The sequence below is a fragment of the Mya arenaria genome, chromosome 3 (assembly GCF_026914265.1).
Source record: "Mya arenaria isolate MELC-2E11 chromosome 3, ASM2691426v1".
Classification (NCBI taxonomy): domain Eukaryota; kingdom Metazoa; phylum Mollusca; class Bivalvia; order Myida; family Myidae; genus Mya; species Mya arenaria.
The window spans coordinates 33770782-33794398 of NC_069124.1; the positions used below are offsets into that span (position 1 = coordinate 33770782).

The 23617-nt window shown below is 36.0% G+C and overlaps 1 protein-coding gene across 3 annotated transcripts in view; it reads right to left on the reverse strand.

The window, feature by feature from the left end:
• Nucleotides 1–23617, reverse strand: part of LOC128227738 (receptor-type tyrosine-protein phosphatase S-like) — a 34976-nt gene that overhangs the window by 4833 nt on the left and 6526 nt on the right. For 2 of the 3 annotated variants that reach the window (XM_052938543.1, XM_052938544.1), the window contains 28 exons: nt 22706–22918; nt 18278–18484; nt 15302–15433; nt 14713–14862; nt 14242–14391; nt 13702–13833; nt 12715–12864; nt 12439–12576; nt 12154–12291; nt 11034–11258; nt 10117–10320; nt 8692–8829; nt 8243–8363; nt 8020–8129; nt 6700–6836; nt 6316–6403; nt 5913–5986; nt 5173–5209; nt 4846–4943; nt 4209–4331; nt 3941–4086; nt 3407–3542; nt 3011–3160; nt 1831–1915; nt 1618–1691; nt 994–1131; nt 417–542; nt 85–242 (listed from right to left, as the gene is read on the reverse strand). In XM_052938543.1, coding sequence (XP_052794503.1) covers nt 85–242; nt 417–542; nt 994–1131; nt 1618–1691; nt 1831–1915; nt 3011–3160; nt 3407–3542; nt 3941–4086; nt 4209–4331; nt 4846–4943; nt 5173–5209; nt 5913–5986; nt 6316–6403; nt 6700–6836; nt 8020–8129; nt 8243–8363; nt 8692–8829; nt 10117–10320; nt 11034–11258; nt 12154–12291; nt 12439–12576; nt 12715–12864; nt 13702–13833; nt 14242–14391; nt 14713–14862; nt 15302–15433; nt 18278–18484; nt 22706–22918 — 3778 coding nt within the window. The remainder of the gene's footprint in view (nt 1–84; nt 243–416; nt 543–993; nt 1132–1617; nt 1692–1830; nt 1916–3010; nt 3161–3406; nt 3543–3940; nt 4087–4208; nt 4332–4845; nt 4944–5172; nt 5210–5912; nt 5987–6315; nt 6404–6699; nt 6837–8019; nt 8130–8242; nt 8364–8691; nt 8830–10116; nt 10321–11033; nt 11259–12153; nt 12292–12438; nt 12577–12714; nt 12865–13701; nt 13834–14241; nt 14392–14712; nt 14863–15301; nt 15434–18277; nt 18485–22705; nt 22919–23617) is intronic. The other variant, XM_052938545.1, reaches the window with a different exon arrangement.

Below are 23617 nucleotides of genomic sequence, written 5' to 3' on the forward strand. Positions count from 1 at the left end.
TAGATAGAGAGGCCAGTTAGTTTATATACCTTACATTGCAGTAAATTGAAACACCAAATTGAACCCCTTAATAAGGGTACTTACACGCAGTGAATCAAAACAGGTCTGTTTTCGGCTAGATGCGGCTGCCATTTTCTTACAGCATCGAGGCAGTCTAACATGTTCTGCATTGGTGGAAGTGTTTCGTTTTCAGTCCAAGCGGTGAATTGAAACTGTTTTACTGTTGTAAGATAATCTTCGTCCTTAAATGGATATGTAAACTACATAAATATGGCACTCTTAACATTTTCCTCTTTCATTAAAATAGTGAATTAAATATGTATACTAACAAAGAACAGAATTTAACCATTCGAAACAATTATACACACTATAACCATGTTATACTTTTCGAGTTACAAGATCTTTCAGAACCAAACCTCATTGTTGTCGTCCCGAAACGAAAAGCTCCTTTCATTGAACGTTTTGTTTTTCCGTTCTTGTATGAAGTTAACGGAATATCGTCCAACTTTTCGATCTCCATTTCCGCCCATGTACACACATGTCTAAAATTTAAACTAAACAATATGGATTTATCCTTGTCTGTGAATATGGTCAAAGATAAGAAAAAGCAGTGACTGTAAAGTCATGCGTTACTGCTTTCTAATTTGAGTTAAACATAAGACAGCCAATAGGCAAACTATCAACACATTATCTGTTCAGAGGCACACGGATGAGGCATAATTTTTTATCACAAATATTTCGTAGCACATGCGCTTCCATAATTGGTCTTACCATTTCTTACAGTATATCATACTACATAAATTATTCACGTATCTTGTTTTACAAGTCTTGGGGTTAAAACTGTATACATGTATTAAAGGGTCGTAACCCTTTAACTAGAGCGCGCTGTTTGACGGTAGAAAACGTCAATGACGTGTGATTCGATATATGTTTATGTCGTTTGGTACATTGAAGTATTAACCCACGATAATTCTTTGAATTGTTCTACCATACCTTGTGTGCCCGGCAGGATGTAGAGGTAAGCATTATGATGGTGATCACGTGCTGCTCCTCAACAATGGACCAAAACTCTTCCAGCTGCTCTTCACATGGTGATTTACACAGCAATAACGTGTTCTTCAGGGAAAAGCTCTGAAGTATTCACATTCACAATAGCAATACATCCGATAACAGTAATACCCGAGTTGAGAGGTGGCGTTTTATGTAGATTATGCGTTCAATGTTTTGGCAAAACTCGTTAAGTAATAAACAGCATCGAAATGAGATATAGTGGTCATCATTTGCATTCGATTATTCATGCTTATGTTTTGTACTATTTCAGTTGCTTGACAAAATGTGTGTCACACTTGTATAGCACAAAACTTGTTTATTAAATGAGGCAGCGTTAACTGTATACAGCACATAACGATAGAATAAAAATGTATGAGCAATATGTCAACGATTGTTTTGATTTTTGACCATACGATACCTTGCACATCGATGGAAAAATATTTGATTCACTTTATGAACGTTTAACAAAGACAAAGGTTTAGATACAGAAAAATTGACACACGGTTTAACCGGGTTAATTCTGTTTAAAATAGATCACGCAACTTAATAAGTTCGCTGAATACTTACTGGCAACAGGATTGCGCCGAGCTTTGGTGTAAAATTTAAACCTCGTTTCTTTAATTTCGGGCGATATGCGTCAACTACAATTAACGAGAAATATTAATGATAACACTTCGGTTCATAATAAATTATCGTTCTTTTTAAATGCATGTACATTTAAAGTTACATCAGTGTAAACAAAACACATATTAAACGTAAAGCACTATTTCAACATCATACTTTCTGAAAGAATTGTTTCCATGTTTCCATATTCTGGTCCATTCTGCATTTGCTGGGCTTCATTTGTAAGACTTTGTTCAGTCAACTGAAAGCAGTGTTCAAAACATAAGCAACGATATAAATAACAATAAGGAAATACAGTACTGGACCCCGTTTCAATTAGATTTCGTAGTCGTAAACCTTACGCTACTTAAAATGCTCATGTACACCCGTAAAGTGGTTACGGTCAGAAGCTATGCGATAAATATCCTTACAATTTTGTTTATTGAAACGCAGTTGAAGCCAAACACTAGTTTACGTCTGGAAGTTTAAGGCTTAAATCTTAAGCCATCCGATCTTTATAGACACGGGGCCTGGTCACTACCAAAGAACGCTTACAGGTTTATATAGCCTGGTCTCTACCAAATAACGCTTACAGGTTTATATAGCCTGGTCACTACCAAAGAAAGCTTACAGGTTTATATAGCCTGGTCACTACCAAAGAAAGCTTACAGGTTTATATAGCCTTGTCACTACCAAAGAACGCTTACAGGTTTATATAGCCTGGTCTCTACCAAATAACGCTTACAGGTTTATATAGCCTGGTCACTACCAAAGAAAGCTTACAGGTTTATATAGCCTGGTCACTACCAAATAACGTTTACAGGTTTATTTAGCCTGGTCACTACCAAAGAAAGCTTGCAGGTTTATATAGCCTGGTCACTACCAAAGAACGCTTACAGGTTTATATAGCCTGATCTCTACCAAATAACGCTTACAGGTTTATATAGCCTGGTCACTACCAAATAAAGCTTACAGGTTTATATAGCCTGGTCACTACCAAAGAACGCTTACAGGTTTATATAGCCTGGTCACTACCAAAGAACGCACTGAGGTTTATATAGCCTGGTCACCACCAAAGAACGCACTCAGGTTTATATAGCCTGGTCACTACCAAAGAACGCACTCAGGTTTATATAGCCTGGTCACTACCAAAGAACGCACTCAGGTTTATATAGCCTGGTCACTACCAAAGAACGCACTCAGGTTTATATAATGGAGTTTAAATAAAATAAGAAGCAAGGAACAAGGAACAAAACAATAATAACAATAGCTTTACACAACTTTTTTACTATCTCAGAATTGATAAAAAGGACACTATCTAGCAGTTCTTGTTAACATAGTTATTACATCATCTGACCTGAAACTGTTTAACCATCCTCGTTTGTTTCTCTCCCGGTTCTGTTGCCATCATGAAGGGATGGACCTCTTCAAACTGTCTATGCCAGACGTGATCAGTGCCCATCAGCAGAGCTTCGGCAAGCGCTTCGTGCAAGTATACATACTGATCCTGATTCGAAATCATAAAACGTTTACATGTCATGGAGTTAAATACAAGGATACTTGTTCGAGATTAGACTTCAGAGTTACTAACATATCGGGTCACTCGACCTTTCAAGGCGTTCCCGCGTGTTCTCGAGTTAGCCTATCTACTAACATTGAAATATCACGCCAAATGACAATATAACTAGTGGTCTTCTACACAAATACATACATGTATACATTTAAGCCTTTTATAGCATTGTTTTACTCCTACCTTTGTCTGAACCATGTTGACTCGTTGGCGCCTCAGGGCTTCAACCATTTGCAACGGTCTAACACATTTTTCAGTCCGTGCCTGATCTACGAGGTTGTCAAGTGCAATAAACGTGCCGGTCCGACCAACACCGGCACTAAAAAACAATGACAATCTTTATGACAGAGGACCAATTTTGAATGTAAGTTCAAGGTCTTACTATTATACTTGCATTCAAGAACCAATCGTATTTAAATTCATAATGTAAGTTCCAGTTATTCGACAAACATGAAGTATTGTCATTTTTACCTGCAACGAACTATGATGCATGCATTTTTATCTGCAATGTACTATGATTGGTGCATTTTTTACCTGCAGTGTATAATGTTTGGTCCAATTATACCTGTAGTGTACTGTGATTGGTGCATTTTTACCTGCAATGTACTATGATTGGTGCATTTTACCTGCAATGTACTATGATTGGTGCATTTACCTACAATGTTATATGATTGGGCCATGTTTACCTGCAGCGTACTATGATTGGGCCATGTTTACCTGCAGTGTACTATGATTGGTGCATTTGTCGACTGTGTTTCGACAGCATTCAAAAACTCAACAAGACACCATCCATTGTCAGGGACATCTTTGTCTGGCCAGGCTTTAAAGTGATACTGTTGAATTCGCCTGGAATCACTTTGGGCCTGACAAAGATATTGAAGTACTGTCATATATGTCACTGAAACCATGAAACGTTTAAAATTGTTCAGGAAAAACATGTAATGGCAAGAAGTAAATAGCAAATACTCAAAGTATAAGAACAAACCTTTTTAGTAATTATTGTTCTTATTTCATAATCTCTAAACTCCTCAACACCAGTGACGGATATGTCGATTCCACCGAATGAGCATGTTTGGTCTATTTCTGGCCAGTATTGAAGGCACTTTACCTGATAAAAATATAAAATAAAGAAATCAACAAAATATACTAACTTGCGGCGTTGCTATAAGGTAACAATTAATATAAAGGAAATGCTGCAGGCTGAACAGAATATTATAGTAAACTTGAATAAGCACGTCAAATTTAAATGCTTGTTGCTGTGATTGCAAACAGGATGACGCGCATGGTGTTACCTGTTTAGGATGGGTAGATACTTTCAATGTAATTTACAGTTCTATTTAGGTGAAAAATGATTTAACATAACGATAAAAAAAGGAAATCTTTCAATAAAATATTGTAATACCTATCGGTGCTATTCACGATTCAAATGTTCATATTGATATTGCTATCACATAAGCTAGTACAGTACATTCTTTGGCAAATGCTTATATGGTGGTATTATATTTAGTATAGTCGTAAGGCAAATTTTCAGTGAAGGAAAAAATGAAAATCATTTACAATATACACCAGGAACATAATCATAGATTATCAACTTATATGAGTGTTATTCAAGTCGATATTACCGTCGCCATTTCAACCAGGTTAGTAAGCATGACTATCTTTTCAGCATTTTCTTGCCAGACCATTCGCCAGAAATCGTCGATCATGTTTTTGGTTGGACCTTAACCAAGGTATTAGAGAAAAGACGTATACACAACATCAGCATTAATACAATACTTTTTTAATATTCATATATTGCAGATGTTAACTGTATCAAAGAAAACATTGTAATATGACAAAAGATAACATAAGTTTCGGGATAAGTAAAGCATTTTCGGACATAAAGTAAGTTTATATCTGTATTGTAGTTTATTTTTTATATCAAGTGATAAAATGACTTTATGTATTACCTTGAGAAGCGATAAACTTTCGAACTTTACCATAACCCTGCAAAGAGAAGATTTAAAAAAAAATACAGTATTCGATTGCCATGCTGATGGAAGATTTTTTTCTCCCATCTCAGAAAAGTAGATCCAATAATTTAACCATGATCTTATCTTGCACACGGGCGAAGATAAAATGCCCGTATGGAACTCCTTTTTAATGGTCGCCACATTGTAAGTACCTCTCTTGTTGAAGACTGTCGTCTGTAGCATCATGGAAACATTGTCTTGTGGCAATATTTAGAAAGCTAATTGATTATTTCTCGCTTCAAATGTCATCATAAAAAAAGTTTTCACGCACCTTTCAAGAAATAATGCTTCACTCTCCTTAGGACTATTTAAAGACCGATTTGACTATTAACATAATCTGAATCACTGCGCGCATATCCATGACATCCACGAATTATCGCATATCCATACGCAATTATTTTCACTAAGCACAAAATAGTTCATTTATACAAAAACATTTTTACTTAATTTTATTTAACTGAGGTGGGAGGAAAAGCATCTACCATAGCCGCTCGTGTAAGATAGGTTCATCCCGACCCTCGCGCAGTGTGTTTTGCGGAAACTCGGTAAACCTCGTTTCCACAAAACGCCCTACGCTCGGGTCGAAATCAACCTATCTTACACTCTCGCCATGAAAGATACTTATAATCTTATTTTGTTATCAATTGTTGTAAAAATATAGATAAAAATCAGCTTACGTTTATGTAGCTCGCATTAATGTAATCACAGTCGGAAGCCCTTTCCTTCTGTAATGGTACGCGGGAGTGGTCATCTAAACATAAGAAGAACACGTATAGGTGACAGGACAATAACGAAGTCAATGACAAAATGCCTGTTCGTGTGCAGGATGAGGTCGCCTATCACATAATATACATAAATGGTCATCTTAATGATACAGACATTCCCAAACGTAATTTCTTTATTAAATAATGTTTTGAACGGACGTTTTAAATATCTTTGAATTTCATCATGCTTTGTAATCAATTATACTCGCTTCCCATTTGTGTTTGCTCAAATAACATATTTATGTTATTTATTTAAGTTGCCGACTTGTGTATTTTTACTACGGTAATAAGTAAATATTTGTACTTCTAGACTTACATGCGTACATCTCCCTGTATCTGTTCTTCCCTATGTATTCTGCTCTTGCAGCCACATTGTGTTGATAAACCAGTCCAATGGGTAGCTTCTGTGGGCCGGAATAAAAGATGTGTTATTTATATAGATACACATTAGTATCTCCTTGTGGAGGAGTCGTGTGTACACGCTTTGAACACAGTTTGATATTAAACTTGTGTCCACTTATAATGTGGAACAAGGACTGGCTATATCCTTTAACCATTAACACTTTCAATCTTACTTAGTTTTCACACACACGCGTGCATGCAATTCTTTATCGTAATAATAATATTAAAAATTTCAACTGAATTAAACATATGAAATGAATACATACAGAACAGTTAAAAACGCGTCATGACAACTTACCGCAAACTCGTCGTAAAAGTGTTGGCATTTTTTGTTCTTGTTGTCTCTGATGTAATCCCAAAGATTCTGAACCTGAATACCAGGTATGGAATTTTCAAACTCATAATAATGGTTATCTTCGTCCGTTGTATGTGCAACTGAAATATATTTAGTGTAGTTGGTTAAACTTAACCCTGAAACGGTCTGTGGAACATGTGTTTGATCCAGGTATGCATGCATTTAGAAATGCTTCTGGAGGTGAGATCTTAAACAAAAACGTTTTTTAAAAGAGATGATGCTACTGATAATCTAAATACGCCATTTTGTGTTCTGGTTGTCTCTTTGAGGGCCTTCCACAGTGTAAAAGTGGGTGGGGAAAGCAAACAATTCAAATGTTTCAAAAGTCCACGTTTTATTTAGTTTTGAAAAGCTCTCCTTTTCAGGAGTAAAACATACCTTGATACTCTGGTTTCTCTTTCTCTCCCTGTGACATGTTTTGGGGTAGTAAGGAGTTGACCAAATTTTACGAAAAAAGGTTTTATAAGATTGTGGAGAAAAAGCATTCAGCAAGTGTGCTTAAATTATAACTTTGTTTTTTTGTGTGTCACAATGCCCCAGACTACCTTATCAACAATGTCTTGAGGGTTATATGATGATATTTTTTTCCAATAAAAAGATATTCAGAAATATAACTAACCATAGTGGATTGGAATTCAATTCCTTGTTACAAAAATGCAAATATAGTTATTAAAATAGCTGCAATCACCACAAAATATTATTGAGTGTGTAGTTCTAACAATTTTGACACAAAAACATATTTATTTTGTGTTAGGACTTTACCGGGAAAATGTAAATGCTTTTAAATTGATAATCTGATAAAATCTTTTTCGTAAAATTTGCTCAACTCCTAATTACAGCTATACATGTTGCAAAGGATATATGAATTACGCTTGCTAAATATTGAACGTCAAAACTAAATATAAATTGATCTTTTAAACATTTTTAGTTTTGGTTCTTCAAACGAATTTTGCGCTGTTGAAAACCCTTAAAGACGCACAATATAGGTTGATGCAAAAGTGCATTTTTTTATATTTTAATGCAATATCATGTTTAACTCATTTGACTTAAATGACAAAAAATCATATGATTTGTGCCTAGATAAAAATATTAGCCTCAATAAGTGTGTGCGTTTTTTCATTAATAGCTACGTGGCCAAACACTCCTCAGTTAAAAAGCACCTAAATATCGCTAATATGTTTTATCTGTACGCAAATTTTAAGAAAGGTTTTGCAGTATCTAGTATCTCGTATCTAGTAAACTTCAATATAAATATTCACTTACCTCCTGAATTTTGAGCAGAAATCTCCGTCGATGCGTTTGAAACGTTCAGCTTTGGTGTACCAAACCCAGGGTTTTCGTACGTTTGACTTGATTTTGTTGTTTGCGGAGTTCTGTCAAATGAATAGTCATCGTATGAGCGTATATAAGTTGTTTTATTTTAATAGTTGGATCGAATAACGTATGCTTATCAGTTGTGACAAAACTCATATGGTGTAATGCTTACCGTGTTCTCCTTCTGTAGAAGAAAAATCCTAAGCCAACAATGACAGCGGCACCAAAGACAACCCCGACTGCCCCTCCAGCGACTCCACCGAATGGAAAGGGTTGTTGATCTTTGATGAGGACTGAAACATATAAATCTTACCCGTTGTGCCCATGTGTATGAAGTGTCGTTTCTCTACTTTACTGAACCTTACAGATTCTGTGATTATCTTACGTAATGGTTGTAACTTATTGCTGTTTCAAGCACATTCCATCTCTAATTATTTTAGAAACCTTCTTGACATTATGTCACAGACCATGATCTTTCTCAAAAAGTTCTTCTCTAAAATGTTCGACGATTTCTCCCTACTGGTATGTTCAGAACTCTATTCGAGGATTTGACTAAATACTGTACATGCATATTTTCAATGAATTTCTGTTATCGGTATGGTCGGCAATATCATTACTTACGAAAATTACATGAGGATCCTGTCCACCCTCGTTTACAAATCTGTGAGGCACATTCACCCGTGAGACCGTCACACATTTCTCCATTTGCACAATGACAATCGTGGACGCATCCCTCCCCAAATTTGCCAAGTTCGCATTCTGTAACATGTATTTACTGGTAAAATAAAGAAAAAACAAGAGCTGTCACAGTATGTGACGAATGCCCCCGAATGTGACATTGACCTATGAACAAGGTCAGTTCATGAAAAGTTGATCTTGCCTTTACGTGTCAAATACATATGGCAAGTTATTTTAAATTGCCTCTAAACATAAAAAATACCACCCATACTTGTCAACCTTCACTGTTATGTCCTTATAAGCAGCATTCCATTGTGAATAAACACTTAGTGTGACCTTGAACTTAGAGGTAGGGACATGGATCTTGCACGTACCGGTCGTCTTGGTATGTCGGACACATGTGGCAAGTAATTTTAAAATCTGTCCATACAAGGGAGAGTTACAGCCCGGACACGACAACCTATTCTCTATGTCCTTATATGCAGCACTCCATTGTGAATAAACACCTAAGTGTGACCTTAACCTTAGAGGTAGGGACACGGGTCTTGTATGCGACACGTCGTCTTGTTATGTGGAACACATGTGCCAAGTTATTAAAAATATGTCCATTCAAGGGAAAGTTACAGCCCGGACACGACAACCTATACACTATGTCCTTATATGCAGCACTCCATTATGAATAAACACTAAGTGTGACCTTGACCTTAGAGGTAGGGACACGGGTCTTGCACGCGACACATTGTCTTGGTATGTGGAACACATGTGGCAAGTTATTTTAAAATCTGTTTATACAAGGGAAAATTACAGCCCGGACACAAGAACCTATACACTATGTCCTTATATGCAGCACTCCATTGTGAATAAACACTAAGTGTGACCTTGACCTTAGAGGTAGGGACACGGGTCTTGCACGCGACACGTCGTCTTGGTATGTGGAACACATGTCCCAAGTTATTTTAAAATCTGTCCATACAAGGGAGAGTTACTGCCCGGACACGACAACCTATACTCTATGTCCTATATGCAGCACTCCATTGTGAATAAACACTAAGTGTGATCTTGACCTTAGAGGTAGGAACACGGGTCTTACACGCGACACATCGTCTTGGTATGTGGAACACATGTGGCAAGTTATTTTTAAATCTGTCCATACAAGGGTAAGTTACAGCCCGGACATGAGTTATTGAGCTGGACACAAGGACGGACGGACGGACAGACGGACGGACGGTGCGATTTTAACATGCCAACCTTCGGGGGCATAATATCCAAGAATTTAAAACAAAGTTCCTATCAAATGGACTGTGACCATCAATCCCTTAGAAAACAGGTTTATATTACGATATGTATTCCTAAGTACAATATACGTACCTCCATAGTATAATTTTACTTCGCATATTGTCAAAACACTGCTTTGTTTTCTAGTTAAGGTTAAAAACTGTATGATCCTTGGCAGCGAAAATATGTTTGTATATCCGTCTTCATTTGCAGTTGAGTCGACATGTTCTACGGATTCCCTGTCTGCTGATCTGTTTGAGACGTAGACATCGAAATTGCTGCTTTGCCCTGCCTCATCTGGATAATAGTGTATGACTATACATTGTTGCAATCTAATATAAACATCACGGTGTTTTTTGTTATTACACAATTAACTCATATGTTATCTAACCATTTAACTTACATATTTCGATTATCGTCAAGTTTAACGTTTAGAATAAAAACCGGATAAAGGGGCTAGATTCATTGATATTGCGCAAAAAAACCGAAGAAGTAAGGTACACTTCTCTTGATAGCAGGTGATTTCAAATAACATTTGGAATAATTATATTAAAAAAAATAACAGCTTAAAAAAAGCGACGCCGTTTTTCCAGCGAAAATGTACATAAAAGATTCATATTCATTAAAAATAAAATACGTAAAACAAGAGTAAGAAAAATGGATGTCCGTAAAAGTTTTCACAAGACCAACTGGAGGGGCGAATTTTATTGCGGGAAACTCAAAATTGGTGTAAATATCAGGTCATGCAACTTGGACGCTAAAAATGACAGACGTCTGAATATTGACGTCAGTGGTAAATTTTGAAGACTCGTAGTTTAAAAACTGTTTTGAATTTTGAAAATGTAAAAACTGTCACTAATTAGAAATATGCTGTTTTATTTGTATACCATTTTTCGAACATTAACTCGAATTGATTTGAATCATGCTCGAGTCAGTTTCCTTGGGTAAAAACAACAACACCGTGACCATATTAGGGCTCGATTTCACATATTATTATTACGCCAACTTACCACCCGTTCGGCCATAAATTCTGTATCCTTGTATAAGGACTTTTCTTCTTAAATCAAGCTGCCACTGTGGTGGCTCATTTCCAGAAGTGGCACTGCAGGTACCGCATATTTCAGCATCGCTAGTGAAGAGCAATCCATCAATAGCCTTTTTAGCGTTGCATTCCTCATACTGGCTTGATTGATTAGCACGCGGGTTTACAGCGCCACTTGAGATGATATCCAAATCTGAAAGTGTTATATTTCTTTAACGGCAATAACTATCTTTATTTCATTAACAATTTTGTCGACATATATTTGGTTTAATAACCTTTGACAAGAAGTCATGTAACAGTTCGATGACATGAATTAACATTATAATGATTCTTAAGCTGACTTTTAAACATCCGCGAAAGTTGAAATTCCTTATGATTAAGCCTAGTACTTAATTACCTTGGCTGAAAATGTAGGTAGTATTCTAAAATAGATAGCGTTTCAATAAAATAATGAAAACTACAGGGACAAATCGTTTGGTTATATAGGTACGTTTTATGTATTTAGCGCTTTTCATTATCGAAGTAGTAAAATTCAATGCCTGTATTAAAGTAGTTTACTACTAATAAAATTTTGCAAAGGCTCGATTCAAACAATTATAAAAATACTCCTTAACAAATTCTGAATTGTATGATCAATTGTATTTATATCTTTTATATATAAAACATACATAAATCACAATGTAAATGGATGGATTTAAAACACACCATCATTTTTTAATATATTTACCTTCACCTAGTACTTTGTAAAGAACCAACTGGAAGGTATACAACCTACAAGGGTTATGGCGTCATTGTTTGTTATATACTGCTCGCCGATTGAATAAGCGGTTAATTAAGTTACAATTATTGGCTATTCTTTTTTACGAACGTGTGTTGTCGTATACCTTTCTTTAACAATAAATACACAGCTGTAGTCAAATACATATTTTAGTACTGCTGGAGATGTCTTAAAATATCATTATAATATTTATTTCATCTTTCTAGGAAATTGTTCGCGTGTCTTCCTGCATTAACACAGCATAAACACACGAAACAAAGCGGGAACCCATCCTTATACACACGCACATGCAAGCACCCCCCAAACACACCTATACTGCAGTTGAATCCTCCATATCCGAATGAACAACCATTGGAGCAATTTCCATAGCGGGTATCACACTTGAAATCGGAACCATTGCAATGACACGGAGAAGAACAGTTGTATCCGAAATACCCGTTCACGCAAGCTAGGGAATGCGAAAATGATTTTAATGTTCCGTTTTAGTTTCCTGCATATTTTACTAAAGATAATTTGAATCTATATAAATCGATAGTATTGATAAATAATATACGCATGTATAAACATTATGAAAAAAAAAACAAAAAAAACGTACGCTCTTTGCACATTCTTCCAGAAAACCCTAAGTCACATCCGTTTGTACATTGACCGGTCCTTTTTTCACATGCTTTTTCGTTCCCACAGTGTCCACAAATGTGAGTACAATTTGCGCCATATGTTCCATCTTTACATGCTATGTAATAAAGAAAATCAAATCCGCTTATTTTTATGTAAATATACAGTTATGGTAAAAAACTATTGGATAATTTACAATAAAAACTATTGCGGATGGGATTTTAAAGGTATGCACAATTGGATGATTTATACTTACGGTAATTGCACTGTGGATCCATATTATAATCATACCCGGGTACACAACCTCTACCGCAAAAACCGGTGATATGATCGCATTGTCGGTCATTATAACAAAACGAACTACACGTGCCGGAGCAGTGATCGCCATACGTTCCTTTCGAACAAGCTTAAATGTACGAGGGTACTTCAAAAAGTAATGTTATTTGGTAAAAACAAACAAGCCACACACAATACACAGAATCGCCTTGTTTTAACACCATACTATATGCCGCATGTACACACAATATTATTTGTTAACCTATTAGCTAATGTCTATAGCATCATCTTGGTATATGTATCAGGCACCGACACATTTCGATTCATGAGACATTTTTAGTATAATTTGTCAACCCCGAACAAGAGCATTTTTGAGACTTCTAAATAGGAAAAGGACCTTAGTCTTAAAGTAGACACAACGTCCGAGTACAATGTTTTATGGTCTAGAATTGACATTACAACCTTATTTGAACGGACAGTGACAGTGTCATGTTCCAGGAAAATGTCATTCTAAATAACTTTGTTCCGAGATCCAAACTCTGTAACCATTATCTCAAACCATTCATCACTCATTTTCTTTATCTATCCATAGCAGCATTATAATTTAAAGTCAAATTCGATTTGGTCGGTTATTATGGAGGCGATCTTGAATATACTTTAAATATGACATTATATATAATCATTGACAAATTAATATGAACAATACTACTTCAAATTAAATACATTAGATGTATAGAAATTTCCAGGTTAATATGAAAAAGGATTTGAACAAAATGTAAGAGTATAAATTTGAGGAAAATGAAAAAAACAACATATGTACGTATGGGATATCATTTATAGGTTGAAAACGTAACTTTTGGAAGTACATTGTAAAAAGGATATAATGCATTATTGCTCTTTTTATTCGTTTCATTTCTATTTGAATTTAAAATGTAAAATGCAACACATCAAATTTACTGAAATTTACCAAGTTGACATCTTTCTCCTGTGAATCCGACATCACATCCTCCTTCACAATGACCGTTTACTTTGTTACAGGCCTGGAATTTGCAGTTCCCACACTTTTGGCTACAGTCACCGTAAAAACCACTTTGGCATTCTGAAATAGCAGCTTATTTGAGGTCATATTTGTTCAAGTAAGGCATAATTCAAACATTACTATGAATCTTAAAAAATCGAATATATAGTACCATAACAAATCGACACTGAGATCTTGCCTAATATTGCAATGGAAAAACAAAACAAAACATGCCATACAAGCAACAAGTGAAACAAACACATTCATGTTAATAAATGGTAAATATTACTAAATACATGTGTGTAATCATTCCTCAATATCCTGTTAATTATGTGAAGTTGTATGAGATGTGGTTCTGAAACTGCTCGAAGTACTATATCTAAAAAAATGTATCTTCATAACACGCCCAGAACTTTTTGTTTCACAATTGAAATCACAACATTCTTTATGGTTAATGGTTGAGTCAAAATTGGTCTATAATTTTCATACCTTTAGAACAATCCTCGCTTGCCGAGGAATCATAACCAGGCTGGCAACCCTCAACGCATTTAGATCCAGTCACTGCATCGCAGTGGTTGTACAAGCAATTTAAATTGCAATTTTGCCTGCAGTCCTGACCGTACGTCCCCTTCTCGCATTCTGTGAACACAGTGTAGTCCGAACACCAAACAATATGCCAATAAGAGCGGGATATTTTTTTAAAATATATGGGATTTCCTTCGTAAACTAACGTTTTCACATACATGTCAATATATGGTTTATATAACTAAATACATGTGTGTAATCATTACTCAATATCCTGTTGAGTATATGAAGTTGTATGAGATGTGGTTCTGAAACTGCTCGAAGTACTATATCTAAAAAAATGTATCTTCATAACACGCCCAGAACTTTTTATTTCAGAAATGAAATCACAACATTCTTTATGGTTGAGTCAAAATTGGTCTATGATGTTCTTACCGTTAGAACAATCCTCACTTGCCGAGGAATTGTAACCAGGCTGGCAACCCTCCACGCATTTAGATCCAGTCACTGCATCGCAGTGGTTGTACAAGCAATTTAAATTGCATGTTTGCCTGCAGTACTGACCGTACGTCCCCTTCTCGCATTCTGTGAACACAGTGTAGTCCAAACACCAAACAATAAGCCGATAAGAGCGGGATATTATTTTAACTTATATTGGATTTCATTCGTAAACTAACGTTCTAATAGTTAAATAAAAGTGATATGACAATTAAATTGGGTTACGCACATCCTCGAGAAAAGTTCCTACATCGTTAAAAGAATTTAAGATCTGTGAAAAATGTCAGTTTCCTTGAGTTTCCTTAAATTGTATCCATTGTGATTCATATACGTACGGATCATATAATCAACGTTAATAAATATGCAAAAAGCTACAGAAACATGCTCAGTAGCAAAACGTTTAAACATAAACCCGGTTTAGTGGCAATGGGCAAACGCCAAAGACATAGAACACAAATTCACAAGTTATGTTGCATATTTTAAAGTGGATTATATCAAGCATTAAAAAACACAAATCTGCTATGACCTGTTTCACATGTCGGTGGAATCCGTCCTGGTTCACATTGTTGACATTGCCCATGTACACTGTCACAGCAGGTAGCAGTAGTACAGTGACAGTACCGTTCACATTTGTCACCATATTGTTGACAAGGGCATTCTGCAAAACATGTTGTATAATAAGCTATATTGGAATATGAACGCGATCCAACTGTTTCATTGAATTAAGAAAATGAAAAAGATATATTAATTATATTGGAACTTAACCGTAATAAGCATAGTTGCAAGGAGCTTATAATAAACAGGTTGTAAAGTGGTCATTTGCACGTGTGCACGTTACCCAAATATGTCTACTTTTCAATGGTCTAAATCTCAAATGACTTTATAACATGTACCTTGAGTAATACATATCAATTAATGTGTATAAAGGTTTCATTACAATGTTACTTGTATATATGTATAAAGGTTAGAACAATCCATACATAGTGTGTGTGTGTGTGTGTGGGGGGGGGGGGTTCTAATTAAAAAGGCATAAACACGAGCAAGCGTAGGTGGATATCTCGAAATGAATTGAATTAGGTTTTATTTAACATTCAAGTCAGTGTCCCGGTTGAAAATCTCATGGTAGTGTTTATTTTTTAAAATAATTGTAAAGACTATAGTCAAACAGAAAATGTATTTTGTTTTTGTTCAAAGGACCGACTTACACAGAAAGACTAAGTCCTTGCAAAACAGGGTGACAAACCGACTCGTTTCTCTCCTCAGTGCGAAAATTTCACACAATAACTGACAATACAGAACGTTTATTTTTGCACAAGTTAAAGCTGAGGTAGTTTTCTACCTTTAATATGTCCTTAAATAGTTTTAGCCCCGGTTCTTTGTGTTCTTAGGTAATACATGCTGCAAATCTGTCTGCCATTTTCGACTGGAAAAGTCACCAAGATTATCATCAACGTTAGATAGATAAATGACACATTAAAATCCAAAGTATCCTTTAAAACCTACAGCGCCCATCTCTAGAATTACATCATATGACCAATTGTTTACAGTAGTATGTCTAACAGATTAAATAATAAACACTTTCTTAGTAATTCGCCGTTTCGCAAGCACGTGTCTCCGACTATGGCAAGAACTGAATGAACCTATGGACTACTAGGGAGATACCGCACCACCCTGTGTACATTGTCAATATGTTGGTACTTTTAAAAGACCGAGACAGAGACAGAAGAGCAGTAGCTTATGGCTGATGTCACACAAAAAAACGTATAGTCATACTTTTTATGAAATTTTAAATCAAGATATCCACGCTTTCTTGAACATGATTTCCAATCTTCCGCAAGTGCATGGATTTTGAATGGCTGGCGTTAATGAGCACGATTCACCGCTTACACGAACCATGCTCCTGATTAGATATAGCTTGAAGATCCTCTTTAAAAAAACAACGTCATTATGGCAATATTATCAGCGATGAGAAACATGAAGAGTTTCCGGTCACCTATCTATATCGAAATGTCAAGAACATTGACTTCGCTGATAATTCCGGGGCAAATTGAAACCTTGATTGACGTAAGTAAAAAAGCTTAACCATTCTGTCAATATTTTATTTATATGGACAGTTGAATCACTGTCAATTTAGCCAAACAGAGTTTCAAATCGATGAATGTTTTGTAGACGTTTGTTTTATTTTCTAATTATGCTATTGAATATAAATTATTGATCCTTTTAAGACCCCTCTGCTCGAAACACATTTTGCTCGTCGGCTAATTTCATGTAAAAAATCCAGCAAATATTGCAGCTTATTCTGCAATGAGATGTACAGTTTACTAAAGACAGACGAGAGACTTGTCCCTCTGTACTTCATAGGCACTTTCATGTCCGAGTTATGGTCTTTTAAGATTGGCCAGATTATCATTCATAATCCCTTTCTGCAAAATTATAATTATTACGCGATTATTACGCTGCGATTGCAGCGTAGTTAAATGTAAAGATTTCTATCATTTTAAACCGTTCATAAACATTCGAGGTTGTTTTAGCTGAAAATGGCCGAGAAGTTCTGAATGGGCAGTAATTGCAGTGAACCTATCATGTCCTGATTTGTGATAACGTCATACAGTAACACAATGATACAGCTATACCGTTTGACCTTCGTTTGATCATTCATGTGTACCTGATAGTCTACTCTGTTTAAAAGCAAATTCATTTCCAAATGTTTTTCCAACTCTTCAACATCCATTTGAACCATGTTTTAAACATATTTTATTTACAAAAGCATGCTTTTACTGTTCAAAGTCTATGATGCTCTGTTCGACCTTTTGTTTCGAGGGATATCATTTTAAAGTTACAATTTCTTAAACTTAAAGCAATATCACCATGCAACTTTTGGGATATGTCGAACTCAAACAGGACTGATAAACTTGATTTTAATCAATTTCGTTTTTTTCTATTTCAGAAAAATGATAAGTGACCAATTATAACAGTTATTTTTGAAAGTGTATATGCAAGGTATCACTAGGAACGCGTTTTATACGAAAGGTGGTTAACGGACATTTTGCAAACGAATTTCATTGCCAGCTTTCACTTCTACTTGTAATGGGAAGCTGCATGTATAAGTGCAAGTAGTTTATCTCAACCGTAATATTGATTAAATTTAAATTATTAATTGTATTCAGAATCACTTGATATACGCTGTCTTGTTTCAATTTCATAGTATCCACTTCATCGTGGTTCCAATAAAGTTACTTTTGCATGAAAATGTATATTGATATAGAGTGGGTTTCTTAATAAGATATACAGGTTTCTAAGTAAGAGTTATGAAAAGGGCATGTTGTTTCACAAATGAAATGATAGTTTACCGTCACAAAAGTTGGAACGTTTTGTTATCGTTCATCAATGTCTATTCTTTTCTCTTTTACTTCAAGATGCTGCTTTTGATGGATATTCGTTTACCCGAAAACGACATAAAATCAAGTGAAACGTACCATTTGATATTTAAACATGGTTGTACCTGTTTTAAATACCTCAACCTCACATATCGTCATCACATCAATGATATCCGATTTCTTAATGTTGATGTATCGCGCCAGTCGGGGAGGATCGAGGTGTATATCCAGGCCAATTTTGGACATATCTGGGTCGTTCAGCTTTGTACCGGTCCTGTATCCCATTTGTAAATACCCAATGTAGGCAACAAGGTTTCGACTTTGCTGATGATCTGAAGTGTTTCAATAGTACACGTGAACTAGTACACATATTACGTGCATTATAGATAACGTGTCGAGAAGCTGATATATATGGACATGCTTTGAGGTCGACTGAAGAACAGATTTTTCTTATTCTTTTGGGGGTTCTTCCTACAAGAGGGAAAATATGGAGAAAAAATGTCTTGCGCTAGAATATGCAATTTGAATATTGTAGATGGCAAGTAGGAGCCCAATAACAATCAGTTGAATGTTCGTGAAGTTGGCAGACTGGCAGCCTGGAAGACTGGCAGCGTGAAGTCAGCAGCCTGGCAGACTGGCAGCCTAGCAGCGTGAAGTCAGCAGCTCAGCAGACTGACAGCCTAACAGCGTGAAGTCAGCAGCCCAGCGGCCTGGCAGCGTGAAGTCAGCAGCCCAGCAGACTGGCAGCATAGCAGCGTGAAGTCAGCAGCCTAGCGGACTGGCAGCCTAGCAGCGTGAGGTCAGCAGCCCAGCAAACTGACAGCCTAGCAGCGTGAAGTCAGCAGCCCAGCAGACTGGCAGCGTGAAGTCAGCAGCCCAGCAGACTGGCAGCCTAGCAGTGTGAAGTCAGCAGCCCAGCAGACTGACAGCCTAGCAGCGTGAAGTCAGCAGCCTAGCAGACTAGCAGCCTAGCAGCGTGAGTTAGCAGCCTAGAAGCCTGACGGCGTGAAGTCAACAGTTGAGCAGCTGGGCAGATTAGCAGCTATGCTAAGACGAACTTGAGTGAAGTTTCCCGTCGGTTTTCAGTTTTCAAAGCCAAAAAACAACAACATAAAATCCTTCACAATAGTTGGTTTGCAAAACACACCTTAATATGAAGAAAAAATACTAGAATGAATAAACCACTGATTAATTGAATAACAGGAATTGTTTTTGTTAAATTCATAATTCAACATGGTTTTCTTCTGTTAAACTCCTAATAATAAACATTATACGATATAATATATGTTAAAAATGGCTTAACTGATGATCTTGAAGTTAAATGCATCTGCTTCATGTAGGTTAGGAACCAATCGCAGAAATTTATTTTTTTACGCAATTTGAAATTGAGAATTTAAGATTTTATTTTATTCTATTACTGCCGATTCAGATTTGATTTGAAGCGATAAATGGGACAAATTAAGATTCTTCTTTAACATCAGAACATATTGTTTTGTAATACATGTGTGGAATATTATTAATATTATGTATGGATTATAGTCAAGATGATTTGAAGCTTTGATGTGTAAAACATAGATTGTTGCAGTTTTGTGAGTTTACCGATACTGAAACTGTTCCCATATTCCCGTTCACACATTTCAGAATGTTAAAATAAAGCTTAAAAGCTGCACTCTTACAGATTGACAACTTCTTTATTAAATTATCTTCCCTTGGATTGCAGGAAATACATGTCTGCTCTGCTAGTAAGATTAAGTAAAAGACTTGTTGTTCTGAAACAGTTCACATCATTCCTTTGCTTGGAACTAATTTAACGTGGAATTATCCAAACATTACATATACTGAAAGACTTGTATACAGCCTGGGTTAAAATATTAAAATACGCTTGGCATTGCTGGAACGAGCAAGATTTGCTAGCAGGCTGAAATCTAAAAGTGAGTATAGAGAAATGCCTTAGTTTACATGAAAAGAATGGTGTAAATGTTTTAAAAGTATACATTCTAGTATTTTGCATCATTTAAAAGCGTGTTTTGTAAACAAACTATTGTGAAGGAATTTTTCATTTTATATGTATTTTTTTTTTGGCTTCGAAAACATGAACTTCTGAAGCATCCGAATGTTACACATACTTAAAGCCTTGTATACAGCCCGTGTAAAAATATCGTTATACGCTTCAGGCTGCCCGGGGCTGCTCGGGTCTGCTAGAAAACTAAAATCGAAAAGTGGAGTAAAGTGATGTTTTTAGTTAACACAAAAAGAAAAGTGTAAATGTTGAAAAGGTATTCATTTTAGTATCTTGCGTCATTTACAGAGTGTTTTGCAAACAAACTATTATAAATGATTTTTTCATTTTTTTTCGGCTTTGAAAACATGAGTTTCTAAATTTTCCGTGTTGTAAGAAAAGACAATATTCATCATATAACGCTTTGATGCGTGGTGTGGTAAGGGGAAACTAAATGACAGCTTAAATGGCAAAATGAAAGTGTTTTGAATTAGAAGACGCGCTTTTTTACAAACAAACGACGGCAAACTTCGCACGATTTCGTCTCAGCAAAGCGATAAAAATCGAGTGAAATTCTAGCAAGATTACGTTAAATAATAAGTGTTCTGTAACATTTCATATCTTATCTTTGCTTTAAAGTCATTAAACTTGGAATCATCCGAACGTTACACATACTTAATGCCTTGTATACAGCCCGTGTAAAAATATCGTTATACGCTTCAGGCTGCCCGAGGCTGCCCGGGGCTGCTCGGGGCTGCCAGAAAACTAAAATAGAAAAGTGGAGTAAAGTGAAGTTTTTAGTTCACACTCAAAGAATAGTGCAAATGTTGAAAAAGAATTCATTTTAGTATTTTGCGTCATTTAAAGAGTGTTTTGCAAACGAACTATTGTGAATGATTTTTTTTATTTTTTTTTTGCCTTTGAAAACATGAATTTCTTAATTGTCCGTGTTGTTAAGTCATTAAACTTGTTATCATTCGAACGTTTCATATACTAAAAGCCATGTATCCAGCCCGAGTAAAAATACCATAAAACGCCTCGGGCTGCCCGGGGCTGTCAGAAGCGTGAAATCGAAAAGTCGAGTAAAGTGGTGTCTTTAGTTCACAAAAAAGGAAAAGTGTAAACGTTTTTAAATTATTCATTTTAGTATCTTTGCTTCATTTTATGGTGTGTTTTGCAAACGAACTATTGTGAATGATTTATTTTATTTTTTTATGTTTTTATTTTGGCTTTGAAAACTGAAAACCGACGGGAAACTTCACACGAGTTCGTCTTAGCATAGCTGCTAATCTGCCCAGTTGCTCAGCTGTTGACTTCACGCCGTCAGGCTTCTAGACTGCTAACTCACGCTGCTAGGCTGTCAGTCTGCTGGACTGCTGACTTCACGCTGCTAGGCTACCAGTCCGCTAGGCTGCTGACTTCACGCTGCTAGGCTGTCAGTCTGCTGGGCTGCTGACTTCACGCTGCCAGTCTGCTGGGCTGCTGACTTTACGCTGCTAGGCTGTCAGTTTGCTGGGCTGCTGACTTCACGCTGCTAGGCTGCCAGTCAGCCAGGCTGTTGACTTCACGCTGCCAGTCTGCTGGGCTGCCAACTTCACGAACATATCTGTTGACATGAAATGTTATGCTGGAAAAACGCATTTCGTAGACTGTATGAGGTCGGAGGGATTAACTTAAAAGTTAATTTATATAAGGTAAAAAGAATAATACATCTTATAGAATAGGGTAAAATCATGTTTCCGCATTCTTTACTTTCAAGTCCTATTTCAATACGCAAATTGGATACGAAAGCTTGTCGTGTATTTGCAGCCAGACCTTCTGTTTGACACAATGACGGATTGAATAATTTTATAAAGGTATTTAAAAAGTGTAGCAAGATGTTTGTAAGTTGTTACTTCCGCTTTTTGAAAGTTATCTGTAAAGTTAAAGCTGCGCTCTCATAGATTGAACGTTTAAACAACTTTATTTATTTATTGTCTTGGAACGAGCTATTGTTTTGCAAAAAATGCATGGAAACCAGTTATATAAGGCTGCTGACAAAAAAATCGCAGATTTTTATATGTAAGTTAAAAAAATAATGTTTTATATATATCTTTAACCGTGAGTAACGATTTAAGCCATAAAACATTAATTTTCGAACGAAAATATGAAAATCTGCGTTTTAGTGATTGCTTTTCACAAACGATGTCAGTAATGTAGATAAGGACAGAAAAGCCAAGTCTAAATGTACAAGAATTGAACAATGAGGAACACAAGCAAATATTGTAATTCATTGACTTCATTTAAAGCAAGTTATAACGAGTGGTAGATAATTACTGACGATGGAGCAATTGGGAACGAATCTTGAATGCACGGAAATTACCGACATCAAAGGATCGGACTGCCTATAAATAGCGCAGACATGGGCCAGTTCAAGCTACTATCTCCTTGAATGGTTTGTTTCTGATAATTTTCAGATGGACCTAAAATGAATACGATGTTGTATGTAGTAGACCTATCGTATGAGCAGAGAGCGAGTCAAGATACGCCATAACGTAAGATGATATGTCCCTACCTGTGCGACCGGTCACTGCTATGTGCTCTATTAAATGATATGCGGACAAGTCTATTTCCCAGTAAGCATATCCATTGTTGTTTAAAGTAACACTACAGGTACAATTTGAGGAACTCTCGGAGAATATCTTTATGCCATCTTGCGCCTTGTCCGCAGTGCATTTATTGTAAGTGTATGATTGCCGTGCCTTGCCAGTTACTAATTCACCTAACTCTGTAAAAATAGGATGAATAGTGTTCATTTCAGTGTCATACATGCGATATAATATAAGCATTAAACTGGTATAATTAAATAAATGTGTTCAGTGTAATTTGTGTTTTAATTGCTATGATGCTTTAATCCGATGCCGAGATATAACAAAGAAATAAAACTATTTAATGCATTAAGTATTAGTCTTTCAAAAATTCTTAGAAAATGGCGTGTATGCTTATTTAAAGGGACACGCTCATGTTTTTAGACTATTAATGACTCTTCCCGGTAATGCATCGGTAAACACTAATTTTATAGTTATATTACTCCTTGATACAGAAATTGCAGAAAATATACAATTAAAGAATAAACAATAATATTCTGGTTATAGTTGGGACCGAACCCACATCGGTAACAGTCAAGAATGAAAGAGAAAACTGACGCATTAACCACTCGGACACAAGGACTTTAACAATATTTAACGGATATTTCAACCTTTATCAAATACATTCGTATCATCACGTGATAATGTCAATTACCCAACCCAATCGCACTACAACCTTTTGCTGAATCGTGTTACTAACGTTTTCAAAATTGTGGACTTAAAAGAGTTCAAAAGCAATATTTTAGCAGATGTCACTATTTTAAAGGGTTCCAGCTGTCAGTATCTTAGTTATAATTCCCCAAAAGATTTGCCACGCTTTAATTCGTCATACATTATTT